Below are 18,513 nucleotides of genomic sequence, written 5' to 3' on the forward strand. Positions count from 1 at the left end.
AATTACAATACTTGGCACAGAGACAAAGCTATGTGATGCTTGCTGCAGTTTCTGAGGCCATAATTTGGTTTTAATTAACTGAGTCATGAAAACATTTCTATTACAATAAGAATTATGAAGCTTTAATTAACTCCCGGATGTCAAGGTTGTTATCAGATAGGATGAAGCAAAAACATTCATGTAAAACCCAAATTGGCCGTAGGAATGGTTGCTTGTCTTACGTAAACCGTATGTGCCCTGTGATCAATTGGCAAACAATTCAGGGTGTGTCCCGCTTCTCATTCAAATGTCAGCTGCGATAGACTCCAGCTCACCCACAACTCTAATAAGGACAATTAAGTGGCATAGAAAAAGGTAAGCACTATTCCACATTTACAATTTTCTACTGTTTAGTTATGCACAGTCACAGTGTCATATCATTTTTGCTGTATATGGTCAGTGACAATTCAGGATTAAGATCCTCGGCAGTTTTCACTTTTGAGTGACGATATGAACATACAAATAAAACAACGGCCAATAAATGTCATGTAAAAGGACCTATGCACTCCCTGCCTTTTTTAAAGAGTGGTCCCCTCCCAGAAATGGGAGTGAGTAAGCTCAGAAAATGGGTTGGTCCTTTATTCAGTTTTTAGAAATGCTCAAAGGTGAGAACCACAACACATGCTTGGTTTGGTCAGCTGCTGAACACCAGCATTCATCTCTGGAATACCGTCAGTCTGTGGAAATGGGATCTAACTATGAATGTAGAACATCTCCTCTAACCTATTGGCACATTTTTTCCTCCCAAATGTCTTTTCTTTCAAGGGAGCATTAAATTGTTGATCACCTTGGAGACATAAAGTATCTGCATGGTGAGTTGTGCTTGTTAAAGCTTGTTTTAGGACTCTTCAGTTTAATTATACTGTCAATGGCATTACTTCACTTTCAAGGACACCATGCCGCTGATGCCCTCAGTGCACTGGCTTCTGCTCCTCTGGGGGCTGCAGGGTGTTTGGGCACAGGACTACAGAAGATATGAAGGGGAGGAGACCACCAAGAGGAAAAACAGGCAATACACATCCAATTATGTGCCAAAAATTGGCAAATGTAAGTCTGTCTCAATGAACTCTCTTTTAATTTGCATCATGTCATTGTTATTTTGTCAAATCAAGTTAGTGCCTTTTACACTGCAGGAATGCCTAATATGATAAATTAATGAAGAGTGAATTTTGATAATTTTGTTAGAAAAAAAAAAATGACAAAAAAATTGGACGTTAGCACGTTCTAAGAACCAAAGATATATACCTTCATTTAAATATAAATTGATGCCAAGTGGCAAATTAGAAGACAGTACAACCATGTGATTAAAATTTCAAATTTATACAACCCTGAAAAACTTACAAACTTTTGGGAATCACTATAAATATAATATTCTTTATTATGATTTCCCAACGTTCAAAAGTAAAAATTGTATCATTGTATCTTCTCAGCACGTCCGGATGATGCCTGCAGTCTGGAATTAGCCTTTTTGATTGACAGCTCAGAGAGCGCCAAAGACAATCATGCCCAGGAGAAGCAATTTGCAACAGAAGTGACCGAGCGACTGCAGGACCTCCGCATGCAGAGCGGCCGCAGCCTCATTACCCGCTCCGCCCTCTTGCAGTACAGTAGCCATGTCATCATAGAGCAGACCTTTAACCAGTGGCAGGGTCCTGACAGTTTCAAGGCCCGCATAGCTCCCATGACGTACATCGGCCATGGCACCTACACCACCTATGCCATCACAAACCTTACGCGCATCTACCTGGAAGAATCAGCTCCCGGCAGCATCAAGGTGGCCATTCTGCTCTTTGATGGTATCTCACACCCGAGGAACCCAGACATATCGTCAGCCGTGGCTGATGCAAAGAACCAAGGCGTCCGTTTCTTCACCATCGGAATTACACCTGAAGCCAAGGAGTCTGCCAATATTGCCCAACTGAGGCTAATTGCAAGCTCACCAGCCTCACGCTACCTTCATAACCTGCAGGACAGAGGCATTGTGGAAAAAGTTGTCAGAGAGATTGTGAGTAAATATCTACTGAAATGTATGCATGCAGGTGATCAAATGGTTAAAATGATAGAACTATAAAATTATCAATGTTATGACTTCAGTGTTTCTGAAAGCACCTAGCAGGGGTGTCAAACTCATTTTCATCACGGGCTGCATCATAACGATTGTTTCTTTTGGAGGGCCATTATGACTGTCAGCGTCTTCTATACAGTATAGGCTACACAACAAACTGATGAATAGCTAGTTTTGAAATCAGAGACGAGTAAAAACTGTTAAAATATCTTAAAAAGATGAATGGTAATAAAATAGGAGAAAAGACCATTTTTAATTTTAGTATTGACACATGAAGTCAATGCACAATTTGTCTTTGTCGGCCACATACAATGATGTAGCGGGCCGTATCTGGCCCCCGGGCCTTGTGTTTGACACATATGTTTTAGTGTATTCTAACTGCACGAATGAAGTACAAACTATTTGTGCACCTGGGTGCGTTCATGTCAGGACAGAAAAGGGCGGGCAGTCCCCCTATTACTGGAATCACAGAATTGCCTCCAATGGCTTGAGGGGGTGAGGGCTTTTGGTACTGGAGTTGTTCATGTAGCTAGCTAATTTCAGTGAGCTGACATGTGCTCAAACTCCACTCACTCAATCTCCATTTCGAACTGCAATGTGACTGTCCAGCTACATTTCGAAGTGTGTTATAGAAAATTGTCTTGATTGAATAATCACTGATATTGTAATGGTTCTTTTTGGTGACTACGGTGGATTCAGCCAACCTGTAGAAGGTGGAGTCTGGCAAAGTCAGCTTGGATTCACTTTCCTTGACTGTGAACAGAAGAAGTGGTTATAGCGGATGGATGATGGCTAGACGGACGGACGGATGGATGATGGACGGATGAAAGGATGGATGATGAGAGTCTTTGTATGATGATGTATAAAGATTCATAGAGCAACTAACAGGTCTAGCCCAACCGCTGACAGAAAAAGTAATTAATTTTGTCAAATGCCTCCAGCAGCATGTAAATCTCTCCCTCACTTGTAAGTGCATTTCTATTAGATCAAGCACATTTTTGGCCAGGTGGGATTGTCCATCCATCCATTTTCAATAACACTTGTCCCCAAGAGGGTTGCAGGCGTGCAATGCAACATCTGGTAGATGCCAACATGTGCCCTATTAAATATCTGTGCGAAAAAATAGGTGCAACCGAGCAAGAATGAACATGCACACTAGATCCTTCAGATAACTCAAGAAAATAGTTGACAGTACACTAAAGGTTCCAGGTGATATACTGCACCGTAGGCGGCATCCTAGCAGACCCATCACGCTTTCATTTTTGCACTCAGCATTGTTGAAAAGCTTTCTCTGTTGCCCGGTAACAAATGACAGGATTGAAAGATAGTCTTCGTACTTAGCTACTTTCCTTTCATGATTAATCATGATGTGTTCGTGCCAATGTTACTCTTTTTTTTTTTTCCCTCTGCAGACAACACTGGCAGAGGAAGGGGTAAGTCCTAACACTCACGACTTGATTTGTGTTCTTGAATACCCCCCCCCCCCACACACACACACACACACACACCACTAACAGCCTCTGTTCTCACTTTGCCCCAAGTGTCCCCTTCTGCAGAGCCAGTGTGCATGTGAGAAGGGCGAGCGGGGGCCCAGCGGCTCCGCTGTAAGTATTGGCTTTACACATTGCAACATACAACACCAACCAGTCTCCCTTTTGCCTCTTTTCTTTATCAAGGCATCACAAAGACACACGCTGATGCCAACAAGCAATATAATTACAAGGTTTGGGTGTAAAATAGTTTTGAGAGAATTCCTGCAGCAGTGACAACATAAATTTTTGATTGACCTTATTGAGAACATGCCTAAACAGATATTTACATGGGAAGATCAGTAAAATCTTGTTTTGGCCATTCACAAATGTTCCATGCATTCTTTCATCTTTCTTTGTCTGCCGAATTAATTACATGAGACAGGGTCACAAGCTGATGTTTGATGTATTCTTCAAGGCGTAATTATTCTGTTTGAAAGAAATACTCTGAGCAAACCGAATTCAAACATGTAGGCAAGGATGGAGACTCGATCTAATTACAAGACGGCACAAAAACACAATGTTCACATTAAAGCTCCTTTGACTTCTGACCTTCTTGGACTTCAAAGCTTCAAGAGAAATTGTAGTGCACAGTTAAATCTTTAAATCATCAATTACAGTATTTCTGCTTTGTGTCCAAGCAACAAGGTCAGAAATCAGTTTGCAAGTAACGGTAATAAAATTTTTATCATCTTGAAGCTCTCAGTAAGCCCTTGCCAAATCACTTGTCAATAAGCTCTCATACACACTCCCCAAAACAGTTTTGGGGTTTGGAAATATTACAAATCTCCTCCTGTTTTTTTAAAATTTCCAAATCAACATTTGTTTACTAGTCTGTTGCTGACTTTCTGTTCAGGGCAAGAGAGGTCGTCCTGGAGAGGATGGCATCCCAGGACTAAAGGGTCACAAGGTGCTGCCCATCCTGTAACTTCATAGCATACAGATGATATGATCGTCCCTGACTCTTGACAATACTAATTCCAAATCTCTCTTTTTAAGGGAGACGCTGGGATTGCTGGCTTGCCGGGTCGAGATGGAACTGAAGTGAGCCTTTTTTTTCCCCCCATTAAATTCAAATCAAATTTGCAATGGAAGAAGAAGCAAAGAAAACAAAGTGTTGTTTTGAACAAGTCTTTTTGATTTACACAGGGCAGACAAGGATACAAAGGAGAGCAGGTAATGTACAAACAACTATGATGACATCTTTTCATTTTCTTATCAATTCAACTGCAGGTGTCTTTTGTTACTTTCCCTTTCTTGGATTTCAACCAACATGCTCATTGATTGCATTAACTTCTGGCTCGGTTGTCCAGATAAATGGCTTATTTTGTTCTAATGCAATTTTGTTTCATGTCTGCACTTTTTTTCTATTATTTTTCAGGGAGAGAGAGGAGAATGTGGTACTCCTGGAATTAAGGGTGACAGGGTATGTTTTTTTCCTCAATATATCCACCATATCATTGCTTACTATTTATATAGTATTAAAAAAATGACATTTTAGTATGTTTACAATTACACGCATCCCTTTATTTGTCTACCTGCCACTTATTCCTCATGTTTTCAATCCTCTTCTAATGCTAAATGAACAATTATTGATCTATTAATAATGGACACCTTCCTCTGTTCAACAGGGTCCTGAAGGGTCCATTGGCCCAAGAGGAAATCGTGGACTTCAGGTAAACTCAATGTTAGACAAAACAAAAGCAGATCTTTTTTAAAATTAATTTATTTTTCATCCATTCATTCATCCATCCATCCATCCATCCATCCATCCATCCATTCATTCATTCATTCACTCAATAAATCTGTTTCCACTTGGTACTCAAGAAAGTGTCACGCCCGTGACAGAGCACGCTCGGCCGTCAACTTCCCTCAGCCACACCCCTTCGTTATCGTCATGTCTGTCACATGCTCCCTCTTGTTACCTGATGTATTTAAACCTTGCCCGTGTGTTCCTCCTTGTCGGTGTCTATTGTTGTGTTCCGTCCTTGTACGTGCCTAGTGTTCCTGGTCCTGTTGTCTGGTTTTCCCCCGGTCTGTCTTGAGGCTCACGGTCAGAATTTTAACCTTGTCCAAGTGGACTTCTGTCGGTTGGTCTGTCTGTTTGCTGGCCGTGAGTCTCTATCCCGTGTGTGTCTTCGGTTCCCCACCTACCTCCCTTCCAACTCCCTTCAATAAATCCTGGTTCAAGCTGCATTTGGTCGCCCTGGCTCAACTCATTCCTGACAAAGTCATAATTTTAGTCAAGTCCAAGCAATAAATTAACAAGAAAACATGATTTTGTTAATTTTTGACCACTAATTCATTCTATATCCAGGGTTTGCCTGGTCCTCCTGGAGATATCGGACCTGAAGGTGTCACTGGTAAAAAAGTAAGTCATTTAATGGTTTCCAAGCAAAGAACTAGGAATATGCAATATTGTAAAAAGGCTGAAGATCAAAATGTGAGCACAGGGGATGTTTACTCCTGAACCTCAACTAAACAACCAAACAAAATGTTTCATGCGTCAGTGAATTGTATTGGAGCTTGGTGGGTACTGTGAGTGGTAGACAGCTACAAGAATCTAAGTCACCATCTGAGACTTCCATTGGTTGTATTTACCGATAAAAAAAACACCTCACGTCAAACTTAAAATTTCCCTTCTCAACTCCAAAAGGTCATAGGTGACCTTCAGTTGTATGCACAATGGTGTCACTGAGTCAGTTTTTGTGAACTCAGTACCTTAGACAAAGCACAGCTCTGTTGTTTGAGTTTTTGACAATTTACCTAAAGGATTTCCCCAAACTTGTGGATAAGACTGATGCGATAAAAGTGAACTAGCTCATCTGTAAAGACTGGTAAAACTGGCATCAAAGAGAGTTTGGGTGCGATTGAGATAAGCATCAACCCTGCCCAATGTTTCCTTGCATGGCAGCAAATGTGTGCAAACTCCTCTACCAACGTGTGTCTCACAACATTGACTTGGTAAAAAAAATGTATGCATATTCATCGTCATTATTACACACGGGATAAGAACCAAAGTGTTGGAAATAGTTGCTATGCAACTTAATGGAAGTAAAGATGGAAGGAATTTTCCATTTAGCGCTCCATAAAAAAAACCCTCTGATTGATCATATGATTACTATATTTTCCACAGCCATTAAACTCCTTTCAAGAATCACATCAGCTATTACCTCTGCTATTTGTCTAGTGTCTACAGTTTGAGCCCCCAGCTGTGTTTTGTAGCTGCCAATTGTGCTACAAGCCGCTACTCCCAACCCCTCCACTTTTTCTTAAATCATTTTTGAAAGAAGTTGATTGTCTGCCTGTCATCCCACATCACCTGAGCAGCAGACTAATGTCAAGGTTTTCGCCTTGTTCCAACTTGTCTGGAAGGGCTGGGGAAAGAAAAAATGGTTGCAGTCAGAATTCATTTGCAAACATCTCTCGTGTACCCTCTTGCTGAGAGACATGAAAATATGCTAAATATATGGTGCGTAAATAATGTCAGTGTAGCATTCCAATCGTCTAATTTTTTTGTGTGCTTTCACAAATCCAATACACTTTGTTTCATTGGCTCGCTTTTCACAGGGGGAGCGGGGACTTCCTGGTCCACCTGGAATCCAAGGGGAAACAGGAATCGGTCTCCCAGGACAAAAGGTTCGTCTTCCTATCAACAATATTGTTAGGTTTATTTTACTGACATGTGTACTATAAAGTAAAGAGAAAAGACTCAGCAAACAGAAATCACAATGAGACAAGAATATTAATTCAAATGTTCGCGCGGAGTGCAGTACAGATAGTTTACAACAATCTGTCTACACTAAATATCTGTAAGCTCTCCTATTCTTTTTATTTGGATTTGTCCTACCCACAATGTGAGACAAAAGCCCCTAAGGGAGGGGGGGAAAGTATGTGGGCTTTGTCTCGTAAGCAAAAATAAACACAAGGTGTTGCATACTTATATGGCAATGTCTGCAAAACAATTTGAGCAATCAGCATCTCTCTTTGTCTCTATGATAGAAACAGGAAACTTGACGTTTTCTTGCCGCTCCATCTGAGAGTGTAAAACTGTGGTCAGGCATGTTGCTTCTACGAATTGTCTCGGTAGACGTTCTCTTATTGCAGAGTTGCAAGCTGGTAGCTGCGTCCTGCCTGACCCAGCCGTCACCTCTCTCGTGACCCAGCTGTAACCTTTCTTTTCTGTAGCACAACATAAAAACAGCAAAGCCAAACAGCAAGCATATATTGCAGTAATATTGCAGTAAGCATTGATTAGAGAACGCATGATAACATATATAAACATTTTTCTAACAAATATTTTAGATGTATCCCTCATCCAACATACCTGATTCAAACGATCACCTCATCAGCAAGCCCTACAAGCATGATAACGATCGGGATCATTTCATTTATATTATCTATATCTATAGTAAATTTCCATTCATTTTTATCACTGCATTGTATTTCAAGACCAGTAGGGGGCAATCAAAATTGACTTATTGAAAAATTATCATTGCCAATTTAGACATGGATTTTTGAAATTTGAAAATGTCGATAACTATCCTACGCTAACCTTGAAAAAACGTGCAAACGCTACACAGAAAGGCATGAGCTGAGAACCTCAAACCTTTGACTGTGAGGCCACAAGGTTAATTAAAAGTGAAATGTCTACTCTTTTTTTGTTTGCTCTCTCAACAGGGTAATGTTGGACACCAGGGGCAACCGGGGCCGATAGGTCCAGTAGGAATCGGTGAACCTGGACCACCGGTGAGTGATCTAAACCACGCCGGACAAATAATGTAAATGCTGATGCCTCAAAAATGGTGCCAATCTTGGTAAAACTTGAAACGAATTATCCTTTGTTACATAGTTAAATATAAATGTTAAATATTGAGCTGTTTTAATGCCAGGCATGTTTTTGTGCGTGATTAAACCCTCAAAATCAGCTTTGTTTTCCTAAACAGTGAATTGCTACACTAACAAAGTTTGTGCCTTAACATCGTGCAGGTCTAAAAACTCTTTCAAGCATATATGACGTCAATTTCATTAAACTGCTAGGAGAAAATCATCAAATGTTGTTTCCAAAATTTTCTTCTGAGTAGTAAGTAGTTGAGAGGTAAGTAAGAAAACTTCACCTCCTATATTTGTTTATATTGATTTTTCTTTTTGTGGTCAGGGGCCTCAAGGGCCACAGGGGACCCAAGGAGAAAGGGGACCTTTAGGAGAAGGTCTCCCAGGCCCAAAGGTATGCAATGATCTTGATTGTATCACCTTTTTTTCCCCTCATTAATCCAACCAGAATTTATGTCATGCATTCATCTTCAATTCAATCTCAGCCACTATCTTGAGCCAAGACCCAGATTCCAAGGCGCTATGGTAGAAGGTTGATGACAAATAAGTAGTTCAATAAGTGCTAATTAATTATACAAAGACCTTCTGCTGATTTACGTAAAAAAAACAAAACACCATTCAGTCAATAAATGATCAGGGGATGTGATCACTGGAGGGTGTGAGTGAGCCTGAAAAGATGCCATGACTGTCTGCAGACATCTTGAGACACCATGATGTGACACATGATTGAGTTGCGTCTAGTAGAATATGTATGTATTAATTAATGTATTTGTCATATGGACTGGGATAGTGTGTATGTCATGAAATTGTACCACTTTTTTTCCCAAGTCTATTTTTTAGTCCTTGAAAAAATTGCAGACAGTCAAACTGTTTATAATCTCAGGCTTAGAAAGTCAACCGAGATGTTCAGAACGTCTTGACATTGCTGTAAATTTTGTTGGAATTTATTCTTCACTGCAGACTCGCAGATGGTGTTTTCACTCTTAAGTGATCGTTACATGACGGAACAAGCTGCTCATTCACAGCAGCTCTGAGCAGAATTACCTTTCTTCCCACACATTAGTGCCTCGGGTGGCTGGAAAATATAAGGGGGTCATCACAGCAACTGAAATCGACTTTAATATTACCTCTTCTATGAAGAGGAGACTTAGACTGTTATTTTTTTTACTTACATGTTCTTTGCATATATTCACTGTATCTGACCTGGAGTAACTTCTTTATCGCTGCTCATAGGGAGAGCGAGGCTTGGAGGGGCCACGGGGGCCTAGAGGACTATCGGGTGTTGGATTTAAAGGAGACAAGGTACATTAAAGAAGACAAGAAGCCATAAATAAGAAGTCTGGTTGTGCAGGTTTCCCAAAGGCACGAAGATAAAGTTGTAAAGACATTCAAGAGTTGGCATCCACCACTGAATGCATTTTCTAGGGGGGTTACATAATGTGGAACTATAGGACAGGACAGGGCAGGTGATGAATGGAACAGTGGAGAAGCTCCACTGTTTCAAACTGACGGGTGTGGGAATGTTGGATTCCTTAAACATCTTCAATACTTTAAATTGTGTTTTCATGAGTATGTTTGTAATGTCGGGCCCTAGACTCTAGGCAACCATCAACCAATATGTGTAATCACTAACGTGTTCTTATAGGGGGAGTTAGGCCCTCCTGGTTCTGCAGGCCTCGTCGGTCTACCAGGTCAGGGTATCCAGGGTGAAAAGGCAAGTACGCAATAATTCCTGTTTGAACAACGACACAGTGACACACATTTGCGAGTCTCAGATTATGTTAATAAATGATTGATGATGAACTGATTAATCATGATTAATGATGACTGATGATTAAATGATTCATAAATGACAGGGAATTGAAGGTCCGAGAGGGCCACCGGGGCTACGAGGTCCTCAAGGGGAAGGTCTACCGGGACCCAAGGTTTGTACAACCAGTCAGGAAAAATGTTCATTGGAATCTGTCAAAAGAATCACAATTTATCCTTGGATGTCCATTTCCAATCCTGTTGAAAAAGTATTTATCAATATTTTTGTTGGATTCTGTAATCTGATTTTTTTGCAGCTATGACTCACATTGTACTTTATATGCTTTGCTGTCTGAATCAGGGAGACCAGGGGTTGCCGGGTGAGGTTGGTGCCCCAGGAGAGAGAGGAATTGGAGAACATGGAGATAAGGTGTGTATGATGGTCAAATTGCAGCTTTGAATTCATTTCTAATGAGTAAAATGACATTTGTCCTCAGGGTGAGCAAGGATCACCAGGAACATCTGGGTTTCCGGGTTTGCCAGGGGAGGACGGAGCTCCAGGGCAAAAGGTAGCTTTTAGCACTTGATTGCTTTCATCTCTAAGAAATCACGCACATGTGCTCTGTGACTTTAGGGCGAGCCAGGAGCTTCAGGCCTTAGGGGTGCAGAAGGGCCACCTGGGATTGGAACACAAGGTGAAAAGGTAAAACAGTTTTCTTGCTTTGTTGTTGGACCTTGTTGACCTACACATGACTAATCACTGTATTTTCCATTTCACCATTAAGGGTGACCAAGGTCAAAGGGGAATAAGAGGCTTGACCGGGCCACCTGGTATTAGTGGTCCAATAGGCCCCAAGGTAAGGATTTCTTTAGCCGTCATCGAATGCACTTCCAGATGGACATCCTGAATGTTAATCACAGAAAAAGTGTTCATAATTGAAAAAGCGGATTGACACGCAACACACTGTCTTTGTTAATTTATTAAGGGTGAACCAGGGTCACAAGGCAGATTGGGTTTACCCGGTCCACCAGGACGCTTTGTAACGGGACCCAAGGTAAGTTCCATTTCAAAAGCCAGAATGCTTGTTTAAGTATTAAGACAGACGAAGATGTTTCTGATGTCAAGTGAATCTCCCACTACTCTAGGGTGATGTTGGACCAAGCGGCCCTCCTGGTCCGATTGGGGAGACCGGCTATGGGCTTCCCGGTCCAAAGGTGAACCCCTACTTGCTTGCACTGTGAACTATGTCATTTCTGAATGCCAAAAATCGCAGGACGATAAATCCTGTTGTGCTTTCTTTTTTGCCACCATCCATCTACCATACATTTTTTGTACTCTATCCACGTGACATAGGGTGACCATGGAGATCCAGGCCCAGCAGGTCCATTTGGCCCAAAAGGCGAAGGCTATCCCGGTCCCATGGTGATTTACACACAAACCTCTCTGCGTGACCATAAACTTGTTCACTTCAACCATTCGTCTTTTTCCTAAACACTTAAAACTGCTGGATTAAAAACAACCCAATTTAGACTAAACTGACCTTCAGCTAATCATGCCTAACATTTGGACTTTGAACTATGAAGCAAAATTAACTGATCAATATCAAAGCTAAGTTACAAATGTCACTGCAGTTCAAATGCAGCAGTAACAGCAGGCGTTACAGGATATGCGTTCAGTATTTATGTATATATGTACTACGTATATATCTATTATTTAGGGCCCCCCTGGTCTACCTGGGCTTCCAGGAGAAATCGGACCTGACGGGATAGGCTTTCCCGGTCCAAAGGTGAGTGCTTCAATATCATAAAATATAAAAGAAAAATACAACGAGAAAGTAAATCGACGCTTTACAAAAATCACAGACTCTTTCTGCCAATCTGCTAAACTTTGCTGCTTTAGGGGGATATTGGTTTCCGAGGGCTGCCTGGTTTACCGGGACCTCCAGGTGAAGGACTACCAGGACCTCTGGTACGTTGCTGTCTCGAAACAACCATTTGGAAAGAATATGCACAACCTGTTCTCAGTGTATTTGACACCCATTAGCGAATGGTTCAATTTACATATGTATTTAGGTTATTCAGTCAGGTTATTGAGATTATCCATCTGATGCTTGTTTTAGGGAGCCTGACAGATGTAACACATACAGTTCATGCCTTGAAATACCTCATCCAGAATTCTTCCAGGCTGTAGACTTGCATTTTTGCAGATTTTATCAACAACAGTACAATGTTATATAGAATCGATAAATGGATTGATGAAAATCCAAACAATATGTCGAAAATAGAAGAGTTCATAATTGTACAATGAAGACATTGATGTCTTTAGTGATTGAAAAATATCAGTCAAAGTGAATAATGTACAGTACCAAATAAAAAGACTCAACATGTGATTACTTTGTGCCGCAGGGTCATCCTGGGCGACCGGGGCCCCTGGGGCCAGTGGGACCACCAGGAATAGGAGTCCAAGGACCAAAGGTAGATTATTATGGCTTGTTAATTTCATATTCATTCAAGTTTCTGTAAAATAATAATAATAAGAATAAAATCTCAATTTCCTAGGGTGAACAAGGGGTCCAGGGTGTGACAGGACCAAGGGGGCCTGCAGGCGAAGGCTTTCCTGGGGCTAAGGTGCTTGCAATTTGGGACTTTTAGAAATGTATGTGTATGAACGTGTTCAGTTCCTGAGGTTGTGGACTATGTGGCATGCAGGGTGACCGTGGTTCTATAGGGGAGAGGGGCCTGAAGGGCTTCAAAGGAGATATGGGTGACCCAGGGAACCCGGGGCAACCTGTGAGTGTCATTTACAAATAGCTCATTATAAATGGGCCCGTCAATGTGTCGGTAATTATGTTTTTCCCCATGTAAGGGTCGGAATGGTATCAAAGGTGAAGCAGGATTCACAGTGAGTATCCTTTTTCATCTTGTTTTTCTTTTCATGCGAATGCTAATGTCATCTCGGGTGCTAATTAAATTATGTATTCATTACAGAGGGAGGACGTCATTAGATTGATCAAAGAAATTTGTGGTAAAGTGTCTAAGTTATTATTCATTATGTTATATATTTTCTATTATTTATTTTCTCAGAAAAAAAACATTTGGATGAAATTTCAGAAATTTCAGAAAACAAACTTTTACATGTCAACCAGATTTGACCCTCTCTAAACTTTTGAACGCATGCCCACTTGTGTTTTAGTACTTTTTGCACGACTATCTGTTCTTTGACAAGAACTAAAATTCACAACAGAGGTTTGATCCATGCAAATTTACTCTTTTGCTGTGTCCGTAGACGCCACAGCTGGGATGGATTTCCAAGGTTTACCGTGGTTAAACCTCCCAATAATCTCCTTTCTCATTCCAGGATGTGGAATCAAGTGTAAAGAGAGGCCTATGGAGTTGGTGTTTGTCATCGACAGCTCAGAGAGTGTTGGGCCAGAAAACTTTGAGATCATTAAAGATTTTGTCAACGCACTGGTTGACCGAGTTACGGTGGGCCGTAACTCCACCAGGATCGGCCTAGTGCTCTACAGCCTTGAGGTCAAGCTGGTGTTCAACTTGGCCCGCTACGTAACCAAACAGGACATCAAACAGGCCATTAGGAACATTCAATATATGGGAGAGGGCACCTACACTGGTACGGCCATCCGCAAAGCCACCCAGGAAGCCTTCTATAGTTCCCGCCTGGGAGTCAGCAAGGTTGCCATCGTTATTACTGATGGACAAGCAGACAAACGGGAGCCAGTGAAGCTCGATATTGCCGTACGGGAAGCTCACGCTGCCAATATCGAAATGTTTGCCCTCGGTATTGTCAACAGCTCGGACCCAACACAGGCGGAGTTTATTCGGGAGCTCAACTTGATTGCATCTGACCCTGACACCGAGCATATGTTCCTTATTGATGACTTCAACACCTTGCCAGGTACAAATGTAGCTTTTGTAGCTTTTATCTGGGTGTTGTCAGCTTTTGGGCAACATTTTTGTTGCATTCAATCTTAAGCAGTGGCTTGGTGTGAATGTTAGATTCAGATTTCCGATCACCGGCACGTATTCAGACATTTGGCAAAGCTGACCAGAGGTCTTATTACCCATCCTCTTACTTTTAGGTCCCTGAAGTAGTAATGACTGATGCATTTTAAAAAGTATTTTGCAAATTTTTCCCCTCCCTTAATCCTTCATTTAAAGCATCCCCCCCCCCCCCCCCAATACCCACACACTCCCGATTGTTCTTAACTAATTGACAAATTACCTCTAAGAGTGAAAATACAATCCAAACATTCACTTTATGAGACTTGGGGCTCAGCAAAGAGCCATTCCTTGGCACTGCTCTGAGTCATCATGGTAACAAAAGCCCATAGTAAACTATGTCAGTGAGGGCCAGAGAAGTTTGAAACTATATTCTCCATCCATCCATTTTCTGAACCGCTTAGTCCCCACGGGGGTCGCGGGCGTGCTGGAGCCTATCCCAGCCGTCATCGGGCAGTAGGCGGGGGACACCCTGAACCGGTTGCCAGCCAATCGCAGGGCACACAGAGACAAACAACCATTGGCACTCGCACCTAGGGACAATTTGGAGTCTCCAATTGGCCTACCAAGCATGTTTTTGGGATGTGGGAGGAAACCGGAGTGCCCGGAGAAAACCCACGCGGGCTCGGGGAGAACATGCAAACTCCGCACATGGAGGGCCGGAGGTGGAATCGAACCCGCACCCTCCTAACTGTGAGGCGGACGTGCTACCCAGTGCGCCACCGAGCCGCCTGAAACTATATTCTGATGGAGGTATTTTTAAAGTATGTTATTAGGGCATCTGGATCTACAAAATGTTTCCATTCCTTTGTGTTAGCATTACAAAGTGCCAGTGTATCATCTTAAATCTGAAATAATTGGATGCTTGCCACCTGTCACAGTATCGTGGACGGTTGTAAATCTGTGTGATTGATTCGTCTTTGGAATGTGTGGCTGTTCAATCTGGGTGACAAATCTCACAAAAAGGGCACACAATAAGAACATGTTTTTGTTGTGGCTCTGTTGCAGCTCTGGAATCCAAGTTGGTCAGCCAGTTCTGTGAGGACGAGAATGGAGACCTTATATATAACAAACTAACTAACGGAAACAATGGCCATAGCAACAGCAGGAATGGTAACAACGGCAAAAATGCTAAAGACATCAATGGGTCCCCGTTGTACGACTGGGCGAACAACAACCGGTATGGCCATAAAGGATCCAGCAAAGGACAAGTATGGACAACCATTGCAATGTAAATGTGCATGGACAATTGCAGATAAGACAAACTGCTGTGAACTTTTGTCATTTTGTGATTAGCAAGTGCACACAGAGACGACTGAGCGCGGGGACACGTTTAACCGTGGCAACACAGCATTCCAACCTATTCCTTCTCCCGGAAAAGACTCCTCTTCTGTGAATGTATCATCAGGCGTATCTGTGAATTATGTCCCTACACCAAGACCAGTTCCTCCCAAAGGTAGACTCTACTAGTAAAAATTCTGAGCAATATGTATCTCTATTTTGAAGACAGTTTGCAGCTTTAGTATTGACACTTGAATTCAATGCACAATTTGTCCTCGTGAGCCACATAAAATGATTTGGCGGGCCATATCTCGCCCCCGGGCTTTGAGTTTGACAACTATGCTGTAATGTAATCAGTTACTGCTGTCATACACAAGAACTATGCAATATAATATGAATAGTGACGAGTTGCTGTGGAACTTGTCAGCCCTGACTGCCATTCATTAAATAAAAGACGATTGGGATGATTCAATGAAGTATAACAGAAGCTGGGCTGTTAGCCTTAAAATATTCTTCTGGTTAAAAAAAAGAATCTAGAGATACAAATTATACTTCTGGTAGAACGTATCAATATGCTCAACCTTGACCTCAGTTCAGATCTGTCTCAGGTGCACTTTGGTTAACAACAGATAACTTTTTTCCTGACTTCTCCAATCATGTTTTTAGAGACTGCACCCTTAGACCCTCGCTGTGCCTTGGCCCTGGATCCGGGCTCGTGCCGCGACTACATCATTCGCTGGTACTATGACAAGCAGGCCAACGCATGTGCTCAGTTTTGGTTCGGAGGCTGCAGCGGTAACAAGAACCGTTTTGACACAGAAGAGGAATGCAAGAGGACTTGCGTGCTAACCACATCTAATGGTACGGTCTAATAACAAATGTAGTCACGAAATATTTGTAGGGTTCTATTGATTTTGCTTATGTTTTGTTCTTTTAGGAGGCTGAGGCACACTGGATACATTTGGATTTTACTTCAGACTCTACCATTCATTGCTCATACTCAGGAACAAGGGCCGTGTATATTTCTTCTCCCCATGGGACCAGTTTTTTCATACAGTCTTTGTGTGAAGTTGCAAACGACAGTATTTGATGAAAACTTGAGCAAGCAATGCACTGTGGGGATAATAAAAAACCTCATCGCTGTAATTTTAGCAAAATAGAAATTCATCATCTTGCTTATTAACTAGTTTCTGCATACAAACGCCTTAAATGCGGTGACCTAATGTTGACATTGTCCACTATCTTTGTAAAGGCAGATTTTATTCTTACATTATTACAAACACACACACACACACACACACACACACACAGAGTCACAAACGTGCATTCACTGCCTCCTACTGGGCAATTTCCAACTGGGCATGGGGGGGTGGCAGTAATATAATAAAACCTAGTTTAAGAAAGTTTAAGTCTTGAGTTTGTCCTAGCTATGTCTGTGCAGACTGATTTTCAGTGCAATATGTACAACGTCTGGAGGAAAACGCAGGTGCTTTATATAAAATCAACAAATATATGTGCAATATCATGTTAAAGGACTGTATGACAATGACGTTTGCAACACAACAGTTTGTGTTGAATTGCAGTCTCTGAAAAGCAGTCAACCTTTTGGAGAGAAAATTTTGGTCCTCTGCATATATTCTTTTTAACCCAAGCTTTGTTTTCCCCAATTTATTGCATTGCATCTGGCTGCACTAATTACCTGAACGAACTGGCATTTACTGCATTTTGCTTGCTACAATAAATGGATTGTTAATTGGCCATTAGAGGTTTTACGTAAAATGTTTTCTGGAAACCAATTAAAACACACTTAGTACTAGAGTGTTGGCTTCAGCTGACAAATCCATTTTTAAACAGACAAATTCTATTCTGCCAAAATTATTTGATACATAGGTTTCTTAAAATCACTGCAGCTCTGTCTGTGCGGCACAGCTTTCTTCAACAGACTCCACTCATTCTTTCTGCTTAAATTACATGTTGGACACTCCCCAACAAGTGGCATCGTCTGATCTATCTTTAGGACTGCCCATTGGAGAAATATTACCCAACTCCACACATGTCTCACTTTCAGGCTAAAGGAAGTATGCAATTGGTTCAGGCAAATCAGCAGTCGGTTTCACTCAAAAGACGTGTATTGCCTTAGTTAACCTAACTGAACAATTTGTTAAATTTGTAGCACAGTGAAAAGTGAAAAGACGGGAGTTGGGGTGTTTGGGGGAGGCAATGCTTCTTCCATGAGTAGTGTTCACCTGTTAGTTCTCACAGCTGCCACACCCCAGTTGCACTGCTCCATTTTTGGAAAACATTTTGTCTCACCCAAATAACAGTTGAAATTTTTGCGTGGACTTTGGTGGTCACATTGATGAAGTTACAGAAAAGGTTACCTGAGAAAAAACCCAGTAAGAATATTCTTTTGGCAGTTTCTACTTACCAAATTTCAAATGAATTCAAATTAATAGCTAGCAATAAAAAGCTACCTCATTGACAGCAATGTGGAATGACACATTAGTTGCAGAGCATGTGTTGATCAAAGATGTGAACTACTTATAAATAGTACAATAGATCACAGGTGTCAAACCCAAGGCCCGGGTGCCAGATCCGGCCCGCCATGTCATTCTATATGGCCCACAAAATCAACTCTTCAACTTCCACAATTCTTGCTAAAATCTGTACCATCATTTTTAATTTGTATGTTTAAGAAATAATAATGTTGAGGTTTTGTAAGATTTTTTTCACCCTTTTTACAGTAAGTTGAACAATAATTGAAGAAAATATTAGTTCTGATTTCAAAACTAATATAAAATGAGTTTGACACCCCTGCAATAGATAATGGACAAAAACTATTGATACTGTACCGTCAGCTACAATTGAATTTTGAAACAGCACCATGAAATATTATCTGTAAATTCATGCTATCTGATGAAGAATATAAAACCAAAAATAGTTGTTAACAGTGCATATCAAAACTATGAATGAAACAATGTTTCTTCTTGCTACTGA

At 41.3% G+C, this 18,513-nt stretch overlaps 1 protein-coding gene across 1 annotated transcript; it reads left to right on the forward strand.

The window, feature by feature from the left end:
* Positions 1-650: 650 nt before the first annotated feature.
* On the forward strand, positions 651-17,266 carry LOC148401719 (uncharacterized). The gene is made up of 36 exons (XM_088367980.1): positions 651-851; positions 930-1,086; positions 1,470-2,044; positions 3,517-3,537; positions 3,646-3,708; positions 4,490-4,543; positions 4,633-4,677; positions 4,783-4,809; positions 5,015-5,059; positions 5,265-5,309; positions 5,951-6,004; positions 7,204-7,272; positions 8,314-8,382; positions 8,792-8,860; positions 9,700-9,768; positions 10,112-10,180; positions 10,323-10,391; positions 10,577-10,645; positions 10,713-10,784; positions 10,850-10,918; positions 11,001-11,072; positions 11,202-11,270; positions 11,362-11,430; positions 11,570-11,638; positions 11,934-12,002; positions 12,116-12,184; positions 12,622-12,690; positions 12,775-12,843; positions 12,925-13,005; positions 13,082-13,117; positions 13,204-13,240; positions 13,574-14,131; positions 15,244-15,446; positions 15,532-15,691; positions 16,183-16,377; positions 16,454-17,266. The coding sequence occupies exons 1-36, from the start codon at positions 849-851 to the stop codon at positions 16,459-16,461; spliced, it is 3,546 nt and encodes a 1,181-aa protein (XP_088224106.1). The 5' UTR covers positions 651-848; the 3' UTR covers positions 16,462-17,266.
* The last annotated feature ends 1,247 nt before the right edge of the window (positions 17,267-18,513 follow it).

Source organism: Syngnathus floridae, chromosome 2 (genome assembly GCF_059516105.1).
Source record: "Syngnathus floridae isolate MCC-2025c chromosome 2, RoL_Sflo_1.0, whole genome shotgun sequence".
NCBI classification, from domain to species: Eukaryota; Metazoa; Chordata; class Actinopteri; order Syngnathiformes; family Syngnathidae; genus Syngnathus; species Syngnathus floridae.

Excerpts from the sequence above, each read along its gene's own strand:
- LOC148401719 (XM_088367980.1), top strand. Across the intron at positions 5,310-5,950 it reads GAGGAAATCGTGGACTTCAG|GGTTTGCCTGGTCCTCCTGG; the intron begins GTAAACTCAATG and ends TTCTATATCCAG. Across the intron at positions 8,383-8,791 it reads TCGGTGAACCTGGACCACCG|GGGCCTCAAGGGCCACAGGG; the intron begins GTGAGTGATCTA and ends TTTTGTGGTCAG.